General features: G+C 48.1%; 1 protein-coding gene and 1 long non-coding RNA gene across 2 annotated transcripts in view; one reads left to right on the top strand and one right to left on the bottom strand.

The window, feature by feature from the left end:
* The first annotated feature begins 394 nt into the window (after positions 1–394).
* Positions 395–11,544, top strand: part of GLIS1 (GLIS family zinc finger 1) — a 236,617-nt gene continuing 225,467 nt past the window's right edge. Inside the window, exons 1-2 of the mRNA XM_053575223.1 lie at positions 395–471; positions 1,474–1,774. Of these exons, the coding sequence (XP_053431198.1) occupies positions 1,516–1,774 (259 nt within the window). The 5' untranslated portion in view covers positions 395–471; positions 1,474–1,515. The remainder of the gene's footprint in view (positions 472–1,473; positions 1,775–11,544) is intronic.
* On the bottom strand, positions 5,081–9,349 carry LOC128574555 (uncharacterized). Its single transcript, XR_008376821.1, has 3 exons — positions 9,184–9,349; positions 6,409–6,484; positions 5,081–5,186 (listed from the first exon to the last, which is right to left on the bottom strand). It is a non-coding gene; the product is annotated as an uncharacterized LOC128574555 (long non-coding RNA).

Below are 11,544 nucleotides of genomic sequence, written 5' to 3'. Positions count from 1 at the left end.
AAAAAGCGGCCTGAGAAGGGAAGGACCCTGCCCGAGGCCGCTGAAGCAGCGGTGACGCAGCCAAGTTGACCCCCTCTCTTGACGCCCAGCCCGCCCGGCCAGTCCCGACAGTGTCCAGCCGCTCCTGCCCAGGCGCGCCCCGGGCTCCTACCCGGCTTGGCGGCTGGAGGACGGCGGGCAGCGCAGGGCTCCAGCCGGCCGCCGCCTGTCAAAACCCTCCGCCCAGCCTCGCGCTGGCCCCGCCCGGGCCCCCCTAGGCGAGGAGGCCCCACCCTCGCACCGCGATTGGCCTCGGCGGGCCGGCCGCGGCAAACCAGTGGCCCGAGCGGCTGTCGGGCAGCGGCGGCCCGCCCCCGCCCCCGGGGTGCCGCCCCTCAGGACGCTGCGGCGGCCGTGGTGGCTGCGGGGGCTGCGGCGCCAGTGGAGTTGAGCCGAGCCGTGCGCCCGGCGAGCTGCAGCCGGCGTGGCGAGGTGAGAAGGGGCGCGGCCCGTGGCCGGGAGAGGGGGCGGGCGCGGGGCCTGAGATCCGAGGCTGGAGTCCCAGCGACGGTCGAATCCGGGCAGCTTGCGGAGGCGCGGGGAGCGCCGAGGGGAACGAGCGTTGCCCTCCCCGCCCCCAGGCCCTCGCTCCGGGAGGGATGAGGGAATGGCCGAGTCTGGGGCGCGGGACCCCCATCGTGCGCGTGTGGCGAGAGCGTGGGACTGTGCGACTCGTAGTAGCGTCGCGTGTCCGAGCGAGTGAATGAGTGTGTGTGGCACGTCGCACGTCGCGTCCTCGAGGGTGCCTTTGCGCGGCGTGCGTGGGAGCGGCGCGCGTGGGCACCGCGGACTGACGGGCTCGCGCTCCGGTGGGCTGGTTCTCTCCAGGGCGCGTGTCTTGGGCTGCGTGGGATGGGTTCGCGTCATGGGAGTGAGCGTGTATCCTCCGACTCCGGTTTTCCCGGCTTGGGTGGCAGCGGGTGAGCCTCCGAGGGTCGTGCCCGGGACCCCTGGGGTTTGTGGTCCGCCGCCTCCGTACGCAGCCGGGTCCCGAGGCACCCTGGATGCGTGCGGACTGTGACCCATCCGGACCCGTCTCCGCGCCTCGCCGGGGCTCTACTCTGGAGCCCTCCTTGCTGGTGGGTCCCTGTCTCGCTGGGGGAAGCGAGACAAACGTCCTCTTCTCGCCGAACCTCAGTTTTCCCATTCATCCAAAGGGGGGTGCAGACAGGTTTGGTTGGAAAGGCGCTGGGGCGGGGGGGCGGGTGCCGTTAGCAAGCCAGGGAAGCAAGAGCCGGTCCTGCGCGGGGGAAGGGGCTTTTACGTGGGATCTGGTGGGTTTGAACTCAGCTTGGGGTGAGTGTGGCGGCCTTAACCTATTTTAGAGAAAAGGTACAATCCAAGGGGCGGTGACCTGCTTCAACCTCGGCCCCAGGATGAGAGGGGGCCGCTTCCCGTGTTCTAACGTGTTGTTGCTCTGTCTCCCCTCCCCAGGAGCCCGGCGCGACCCCCAGCCGTGCGCCCCGCCCCGGCGCCATGCATTGCGAGGTGGCCGAGGCGCACTCGGACAAGAGGCCCAAGGAGGCCCTCGGTGCGCCCGCTCCCGGCCGCGAGCCCGCCAGCCTCGGCGCGCACATGGCCTTCAGGGTCACCGTGAGCGGTAGCGGCTGTGGGAACAGGGGCCCGCGGGACCTGCTAGTCCGAACGCCGGCGCCGCCGCCGCGCGCCCATGACCTCCTTCGGCCCCGGAGTCCCCGAGATTACGGCGCGTCCAAGGCCGCCGCCGCCGGGAAGGGTGAGTCTGGCTCTGCCGACGCGCCTGGCTGCGGGCGTCGCTACCCTGTGCCTTCATAGGGATCCTCTGGAGAACTTGGTGGCACTTTTTCCAGAGTTCCTCAGTTTCTAATTGTTTGGGATTCACTTGACAGTCTGAAAAGATGCCTGCTTTTAGGAAGCATCTAATTTAAACTCAGAAAGCCTGGTTTGGGGAGATGTGGGTAAAGAAAGGTCAGATTACCCAATTTTGCTTCTGTATGTTTCTGATAAAAATTGTGTAGAAACTTGTCAAAATTTTATTACATATTAGGGTGAGTAGCAACTGGTGTTATCAGGCATCCGAACAACTGAAGGCATACTTTGATGTATCCCAGTCTCCTTAAATAACAAAAGCCAGAGTTCTTCAGTTAAGACTCCTCCCCTCTTGGGACCTCAGTTTCCCCATCTGTCAAGTGATGAATTAATTATACCAGATGATTTTTGGATTCCTGATGGAAAATTTTCTGATTCTATAATTCAACCTGGGTCAAGTGCTTTTTGCACTTGGTGCTTCAGAAGCAGTCTTTGGTTAAAAGTTACTGGGCAGTACTCTTCTCCCATCAGGGAAGCTGGTGATTATGACGCGCAGGCCTCAGTATGGTTTATGGGCTCAAAGTCGGTCATGCTGCCGAGATTTTCATGAACATGTTCTTCTCATCACAGTTAATTATTATTGAGTGATTATTTATAAGTTTCATGCTGACAGATAATTAACCAGAAATTGGAGAAATTGTTAAGGTGCTGTGTCTCCCCCCTCCCCTTTTTTCCCTTAGGAGAAAACCAAGGCTTGGGGGTTTGAGTATATCAGCATTTGGAACCTCTTGGTTCTCTCTTTCCAGGTAATTCTCCAAGAAGACAAAAACTGTCTGTGTTTTATGGCTGTAGGCATCCCTCTCTTAGCATCAGTCCCTGAAACTTTGAGAAGGTAGGCAGCTTGCTTTTAGAGATGAGAGCTCCTTGTAGATCAAACTAACTTCCCAACTTAGGGACTAGTAAAATGAAATAAACATACACAGGTCTTTTTTCTTTTTAAAAGAAAACACCTGACTTTGTGAGAGAGAACTATTTCTCATCTCTTTGTTTTAAATGTCAGGCTCTTCTCCAAGAGACAGAGAACCTCTTTTAGAAGGGCAGATATAGAAAACAAACGAAACTCTCTCAGAGTATTATTGCTGGAATACACATACGAGGTCTCTTTTTCGAGACATGAGTAATGTTTGCTGCTGTGAGCTCCCTGGCTTGCCCCCTGCCACACACAGTCCTCCCTTTTTAAACAGATAACCCTCCTGCAACGTTTTGTGTTTAAAAAAATCATGAAGAACTCATCATCTGAAGATTGAGTTCTCCCCAGACCCAGTGAATGGCTCTACTAAACATAGCCTTTGTTCCCCGGCAGTTAGAGACCTTTCGACTGGAAGCTTTGTGTCCCATCTTCCTACTTCCATTTCCCGAAACCCTGATTATTTTTATCTACACCCCTAATGTCTTAATTAAGAGACCTTTAGATCAGGGCTGTATTTGGAAAGGGCAGAAGCGAATAAGGGGATGGGAGGAAGAGCCTCTTTCTTTATACGTTAAGCTGTTCTCTCCGGTTAAGCTTTTTTTTTTTTTTCGTAGAGACAGAGTTTCACTTTATCGCCCTTGGTAGAGTGCCGTGGCGTCACACAGCTCACAGTAACCTCCAACTCCTGGGCTTAGGCGATTCTCCTGCCTCAGCCTCCCGAGTAGCTTGAACTACAGGCGCCTGCCACAAAGCCCGGCTATTTTTTTTTGTTGTTGCAGTTTGGCTGGGGCCGGGTTTGAACCCACCACCCTCGGTATATGGGGCCGGCGCCCTGCTCACTGAGCCACAGGCGCCGCCTCTGGTTAAGCTTTTTCCAAGGAATTTCATAACTTTTCTTCAGAGCCTCCCAATCAAGCTGGTGGGGTGGGATTTATCACAACCATTTGAAAGGTGAGGAAGCTGAGGCCTGAGGGTGGGGAAAAGGTCTGGTATGAAAAAGGCCACCCATTGGGCCAGAGGTTTTGGGTGCCAGAACTCTGGTGTACCTGGCCTAGGGAGAAAGGAAAAGCTTTCTGGGCTTGGAGAGGTTTCTGAACTGGCCTCTGTGCTGCTGAGGCAAGTTCTTTTCACAGTCAAGCCGAGTGGTCAGAGACAAAATCAGCTTCCTGAAGCAGACCTTTGTAATCCCTCTTAAAAATGCTGTGAGGAAACTACACCTTCTTGCTGTCCCTACTTCCACCAAAATATTCCCCAGACTGCGTCACTCTTTGAATGTGTCTAGCTCCAAGTTCTCAGGCTTATTGGAAACAGACAGACAGAAATACCAATTGAAAAATATTTATTGACTGTGCTGGAAATTGTAAAACCCACCACCTATGATCTGTGGGACTTTGGGGGAAGTTATTTCACTCCTATGAGCCTTAGGCTGACTCATTTGTAAATTTATCCTGAGACTTGATCAGCAAGACCAATGGATGAGAGGATTAGTGACAAAGAATGTGCAAGGGCCATCTCAGTGTCTGGTTATTTTTAGGGTTACTTTTGTAATGGGTTTAACGTTCTCAACCTCTGGGTGTTTATTTGCACAAGAGGTAATAATGCCTACCTTGCAGGGTAAATAAAACAAGCATTGTAAGAATGCTTTATAAACTAAAACGGTAGAAGGGGTCACTTGTATTAATCTGTGCAGGGCACCATGCTAGGGTTAGTGATACTTGAGATACACAGGGTAGAGCAAGCTGCGGGAAAGATTTAATTTTTAAAATTTTGGATACAAAAAGGTGTTAACTCTGGGGCACCGATCAGTTGAGGCTGAGGGGTGCCAGGCTTCAGGTCTTTTGTGGCCAGTGCTACCCAGTGAGTAGAGAAAAGAAAGACAGCGTTGCTTGGGCTGGGGTCAGATTTCAGATGGTCAGCCTTCTGCCTTGGATAGACCCTAAGCAGAGGAAGGGAGGGTGTTCTCGAATCCAGTAGTTTATCTATAAATGTCTGAGGCTTGTGTATTCCCAGACCTAGAGTGGAAAGGCACTGGGATGGTGTAATATCATGGACTAACATTGTCATCATTTACAATAAGAATCACGATCTGTTTATGGTAGATTCCCGTTTATCCAGATTCCAAACAGCTGGAAAGGCCAAATTGCCAGATGCTGCATTTTTCTTTTTTTTTATTAAACACCCGACACTCTGCTTTTATAAGTCCTGACAAGGAAAGAAGGTAAACATCTGGGCTCTATGCAGGCAGACAGCTTTGTAGCAAAGGCCTGATGACGCTTGTTCCCTGTGCACAGTGCTTTACAGTGTTCAGAGTGTGTTCCCACACATTCTGTCCTGTGCCGTCAATGCCAGCTGTGCATCCGAGGAAACGGATGTAGAAGCACTTTGCAGTCTGTAACGGCAGATAGTGGCTGTTGTTAATGTGATTCCCATCTTACAGGTAAAGACACTAAGGTTTAGAGATTTCTGCAAGCTACAGACAAAATAGTAAGTGGCAGTTTCTAAGGCTTCCAGCTCCAAATATTTGATTCTGGTTCCACAACTTGTACCTTCTACATGTGTGTGTTGGCGGCTGAGAGCCGGCCTGCACAACGAAGGCCTTCTGAACATTCCCAGAGAGTTTAAAAACATTTTAGCTTTTGGTATTCCTCTTGCCTCGAATCTTTGGAAATTGGTAACTCGTATCTATGCCATACTTAGAAAAATTTGTAATTTACCAGATGATTCTGATAGTCTAGAGTTGCTGTTCCCAGGCCAAACCAGATAATGAGGTCACTATTTATGATAATTCACAGCGACTCACTGGGCCCTTTCTCCATGTACTGAGACTGGATACAGCCTAGTAATAAAAAGGAGGTCGATGATCACGACAAATGTGAACTTTGCCATTATAAAAACAGCCATCATAACATGGCTATAAATGCCAAAAAGTAGTCGGTCTTATAACTTTAAAAAAACCCAAAAAACAAAACCCTGTTTATTTTTCTTTGAAAAAAAGTGTAAACCATTGTAGATTGTATATATGGAGTCAGGGGCTGGTGTTGGGGGGTGTCGTAAGATGGTGGTGGTAGTGTTACCTGGTGGGGTTTCTTCATCTGAATAAGGAGCCACAGTTACATCCTGGGGAGGCCTTGAAGAGGGGTGCATCGTAATACAAAGGTATGAGTTATTTTTAAAGCATTTCCCCCTCCGGCTCTGGTGGGCAATTTGCTTGCATTTCATCCATTTTAAAGTGCTGGTCCTGTGATCCGGAAATAATCAGATCCAAATTTTTTCAGTGCTTGAGGTTTTAAATAAGGGGGGAAAAAAACCTGCTGGCCAAATGTCAGGCTCAGTGAGACAAAGAGAAACAAGTATGTGTGTGGGTAAAAAATGAGATAGGAACATGTTGCGTCTGCAGTCCTAAGAGTTAATGTATCTGACAAATCTTTTATAGACATGTAGTGGAAATATAATTCCCAAAGATTCCCTAAGAATCTTGTACAGCTAGAATTCTTCTTCCCTGCCTGCCTCCCAGTCTCTCTAGAAGCTGCTAAGAATTTGTGGGCAAAATGGGAAGGGAGCATCACAGGAGATCGGAACTTAATGCAGGCCTAGTGGTGTCAAGGGTTTACCTGTGGTGGACTTGGTTGGGCTGAGGTCTCAGGACCCTTTGAGCTGTGGAATCATTGATAGGCTGTGCTGCTTCAGCTATGATTAAAAAACATAAATTTCGTTATGGGGGGGAAGCAGAAAGAGGGACGGAGGGAGGGAGGTGGGGCCTTGGTGTGTGTCACACTTTATGGGGGCAAGACATGATTGCAAGAGGGACTTTACCTAACAATTGCAATCAGTGTAACCTGGCAGTGTACCCGCAATGAATCCCCAACAATAAAAAAAAAACAAACAAAAAAAAACCCATAAATTTCTTTATACACTATGATTTTTCTACACTCTTCTCCTTCTGGAAAAAAAACCCACCTCAGAGTTACTCATCTCTCTGCGTTTCATTTGCGTGAGAAGCTAAGTGAGCCAGCACACTTATTTTTACAGTGCGTTGAAATCCCATTACAAGCATAAGTGCACAATGAATCACTTAAAAAAATATATTCTTGTGTTCTTTGTTCTGAACGTTGCAAAATTATCATCATTTTCTTTGGTTTTATTTTGTGGAGTTTGGCCAGTTTTTTAGAAGGGGAGAAACTCAAGTTTGGAATAAAGTTTTCAATCCATTTTGGATAGAATTAGAGAGGAAAAAAATAATAAACAAATAAACGTTGTGTAGAAGTTGACCAGTGACTGTCACTAACTGTAGCTCTTGCATAAAGAGGATAATTTTCCTTTTTCTCTCAGTTTTCTTGGAAAAGAATTCCCCATTGTGAACCCGATACGGTGGCATCTCAACAGCTTCACCTTATGTGTATGATGATATTCAAATTACATTATAATGTGTAGTTTACTAATTTCTTTTTTCCTAATACAGATTTTAGTTGCAGTTACTTTGGATCTAGAGATTCGGGTTGTTTCTTTTGGTAGGGGGGAGTTTATTTTTGTGTTTAAAGAAACAAAGACAAGGAGGAGAAGAGATGAAACAAAGTCTGCAGTGGGCTTTGAAAAACTGGACTGCATTATGCAAAAAGCACAGCTGTCATACCAAGGCCAGGAAAAAAGACCGAACTCCTGAAATACTTGTACTGTTCGCTTTCACTGTGCTAATGATTCTAGCAGTTTAAAAACCGACTTCTTGTTTATCAACAGCGGCTGCCCGAATTAATAGTTTACAATGAAGAAAAAAATGCTTTCAGCATTGGAAGCAAAGTCCGGGGACTGACAGCTGAGTTACTGAGTAAGGAAAGCAGAAAAGGTTGAGGAGGGGGAAGTTTTGTGGCGGCTTTGGTCTCCCATAGCCTTACTTATAAGAAAATGAAAGAAAGCACAGGGCTGGGCTGGGGACAGGTTAGAGAGAATACAGTCCTCACTCAGTGGTCTTTGAGTTGAAAGCCACCGAAAGCATCTGTTTTTAGAATAACCAAAGGGTTATTCCTTCAGAAGGTTTCCGGGAGATTGAGGCGGATTGTGTTAGCATTACGAGCTGTGTTTTTAAAGTCAGCATTTGAGTCAGATGCGCTGAGAGAAGACCTTCAGTCCGTTAACTGAATAATGTGTTTCCTGTATGGCCTGAATTTATTTGGTGGTTATGGTCAGGCCTGCCTGGAGCAAACACATGTGGCATTGTGCAGCTTCCGTACATGTGGACCACACCCTTTGCTTTGAGCCTTGCTGTCCCCATCTGTAAAATGGATGCTTCCCATAGGCCCTGCTAGTTCTGATACTCCAGGATTCGACTCTAACCAGCTGGAAAGGTTGGTAGGATCCAGGGTGTGGGAAAAGGCCACCTCTGTCTCAAGCGAGGTTGTTGACTTGATCTTTACTTGAAACTCTTCACTTCTGAAGGTGAAGGCAGAAGGAATAGGAAGAAGGACGTCACCTTAACCTTTACTTGAGCTCCTATTCTGTGCCTGGCCAGGCGCCTTCTATCTGTGATCACATCTAATTATCCCAACCGCTCTATGAGGTTGAGGAGGAGGTATTATTCTAATTTTACAGGTAGGGAAACTGAGGCTTGGCAAGGTTAGGTGATTTGCCCAAGGTTGTGTAGGTAGTAAGTAATAGTATAGAGCCTGGAATTTGAACCCAGGTCTATCTGATGGCAAACCCAATACTTTCTCCTAAAGTACACCACTCTTGAGGACCAGCCTTTAAAATCCAAGCAGCTGGGGCTGGATGTGATTCTAGCACTTTGGGAGGCTGAGGCAGGAGGACTGCTTGAACCTAGGCAATGTAATGAGATCCTGTCTCTACAAAAAGTAAAAAATTAGTGAGGTGTGGTGGTGGGTGCCTGTAGTACCAGTTAGTTGGGAGGCTGAGGCAGGAGGATCCCTTGAGCCCAGGAGTTTGAGGCTGCAGTTAGAGCAAAACCCTCAAGAGCAAAACCCTGTCTCTTAAAAAAAAAAAAATCTAAGCAGCCGAGTAGGAGAGACCTAAGGGTGTCCTGGAGCCCAGGGGGAAGGCAGCAGGAGGCCACAGGTAGCTTCAGACAGCTGTATCTCAGAGCACCCCTTTCTGGGGCTCAGCTAACAGGCCCAGGTGTGATTTTAAAGATAAACTGCCTTGGTGGAATACTGCCGGTTCCCCCCTCACCCCCTGTCCTTCTGCAGAAATGGGGGAAGGAGAATGATTCCTGGTTGTGACTCAGGGTCCTCAGGAAGCAGGAACTCTCTGAGGGTATGGAGGGGGCCTTAGGAGGAACCATGTTCCAGAAGCAGTGGCATCCCCACCCTACCAGCGCCAGTTATTGCAGGTTATGGTCTCCGTGTGAGCCTTTCTTACAGTTTGGGGAGATTCCTTACCAAGGCCTTGGCTGTGGTTCCCCATCGGCTGCTTCTGAAGACATCTGTGGGATGAGATGCCTCAAGATCCCTACCACACCTGGTTGTAGAAGTCATGCTTCCCCGAGCGTGGTGGCTCAGGGATCTATTAAACAGTTATTTCTTGTTAAGCACTTGGTGGGATGCAGAAGGGTTTGGAAGGGAGAACAGGCCAGGGATCAAACTGAACTTGAGAGTTTGTGGGAAATGGGTCTTTTGTGGCTAATGATGGATGAGCCAGATGACCCCCTATGGGGAGCAAAGGTCCCAGCGCTGGTCGTGTCTGTGGCCTTGCACGTGCACTCAGGAGCATGGAGGCGAGTGTGTATGTCCTCACGGGCGGTCACACTTACTCTGAAGACGGAATTGCAAGAGCCGTTCTGATCCAAGGGTATCTGCAGTGTAGCCCAGCCTTTCCTATTTGTGTCTTTTTAGCAACCAAATTACTCTTTTAGATGTTGTTGCCTTTGTTTTTAAGTAACAGGTTTGCTGGAAAATCAGGCTTTAGCAAGAAACGAGGGAGTGCTATAAACCTGACTTAAAAAATACAGATCCCATTTGCTGTTTTAAGCTCTCCGGAGGGCTTGAGATTGGGTTTATTTTGGAACACTGCTGGGCTATATGAATTACTTCTCTGAGGGTTGGGTATTTAATACCTAGTAGAAGTTTGTATAAGAGTTGATGATGTATTTTGCCGACTTTCCAACCCTGTAAATAAATTACACGTGCCGGCAGAGGCTGCCAGGATCCACTGTGGTGATTGAAGCTTAATTTTTATCCCAAACCAATTAATACTTTTGTCCTAGTGAGCAGAGAAAGTTACGGGTTTTTGCCTGGCAGTGAACTCACTGCAAGACAATGGTGCCTTCAAGAGCCTGAGAATAGGCCTCCGTGGAGTCTCTGATTTTGACACCCGTTTTCAGTGGTTAAATAGCTTCAGCAGTCTCAAGTATAACCCTCTAGGCAGAGAATGATAATATAATTTTAAGTGTATCGTAAAAATGAAACTCAATCGCTTCCACTCCCCAAACCTGTCTCACTCCCCATCTCTCTAGAGAGACCGGCTTTAATTGTGTGTTTAATCTCCACACCGCCTGTGTGTTTTAGCATTTGAGTGCAAAGCCCAGGTAATAACGTTGGCATTTCCAGTGAGAAACAAAATAGGGTTTTTAATTGGGAGACACTATTAAATATTTCATGTTTCAACCAAACTCAATTCTTTTTTCCTATAATAAGTTTAAATATTAATTCTCTGGAATGTCAGATGCCTAAAGCGAGGCATTTAGTGATCTGCAGTTTCAAGTATCTCGAAGAAGGTTTATGAAACAGGATATTTCACTGGGAGGGATGTTTCAGAGATATCTGAATTCAGGGCAGTGTCTTCTGATTTACTTTTTAAAGGTAAAAGGTCATAAAATAAGTTGCTTTATGTGCTGGGGATTAAGTGGCTTACGCTGAAATAACAGCAGGAACTTTACCGTTTTTTCCCGTTATATTTTAACAATGCTTTTTGGGGGAGGGGGTGGGTCATTTTCCCGCCTGCCTGTCTCCTCCCCCAGCCCCCCCCCAGCCAGATGGCTTTAATTCTAACCAAATCCCCACGCCGAGGCCAAATGATTGATCAAACAGTCATTTGTACTTATGTAGCACTCTTTGTGAGAATATCTCCCCATTGGAGCGTCTTGCTGGGGCAGGCTCCTCTTTGGGCCTTCAAATGGTTGATTTCAAACAGGCCTTGGAGAGGGGGGTGCATGGGTGGATGGAGGGTAGAAATGCCAGACCTTGAGTCCTCAGAACTCCTCGTTCAAAACCTTTCTGTTACTTCCCATCCCTGACAGCAGGGGCATCCAACTTTTCTAAACAGAAAGATGAAAATCTTTCCACTGTCCACATGGTAGTAGTTATGCTTTTAGTATCCATGGATGCAAAAGAGACCTAATGAGGTTTAGGTATCTACTAATTTTAAGAGCTCTTTTAAGTAGATTTGAATTTTATCAACCATAGCAGCTTCTACGTACACCAGCAGACATCACTTTGTCCTGCAGAAAGTCCTAGGTATGTGCTTTAAAGATCTTCCCTGAATTACACCTTGGTTTGTAGATTGGCAACCAGTTGGCTGGTGGGGAAAATCTGAGCCCTTTGACCCAGCGTTCAAGGCCTTCCTGCCTGGCCAGCTTTGTCTCTTGCTGACGTCTGCTTTGCTGGTTCTCTAACATCAGTGGCCTTTTCCTAATGTAGCTTTCATGTCTGGAATTTTCTCTGTATTTGTCCTTTTTTCCTTACAATCTGTCAGCTCCTCTTTTGTTCATCTTTGTCCCTCCCTCAATCATTTTTCAGAACAAG

The sequence above is a fragment of the Nycticebus coucang genome, chromosome 22, assembly GCF_027406575.1.
Source record: "Nycticebus coucang isolate mNycCou1 chromosome 22, mNycCou1.pri, whole genome shotgun sequence".
Classification (NCBI taxonomy): Eukaryota; Metazoa; Chordata; class Mammalia; order Primates; family Lorisidae; genus Nycticebus; species Nycticebus coucang.
Note: the sequence above shows the minus strand (reverse complement) of the source record. Positions and strands in the feature narration are given on the sequence as shown.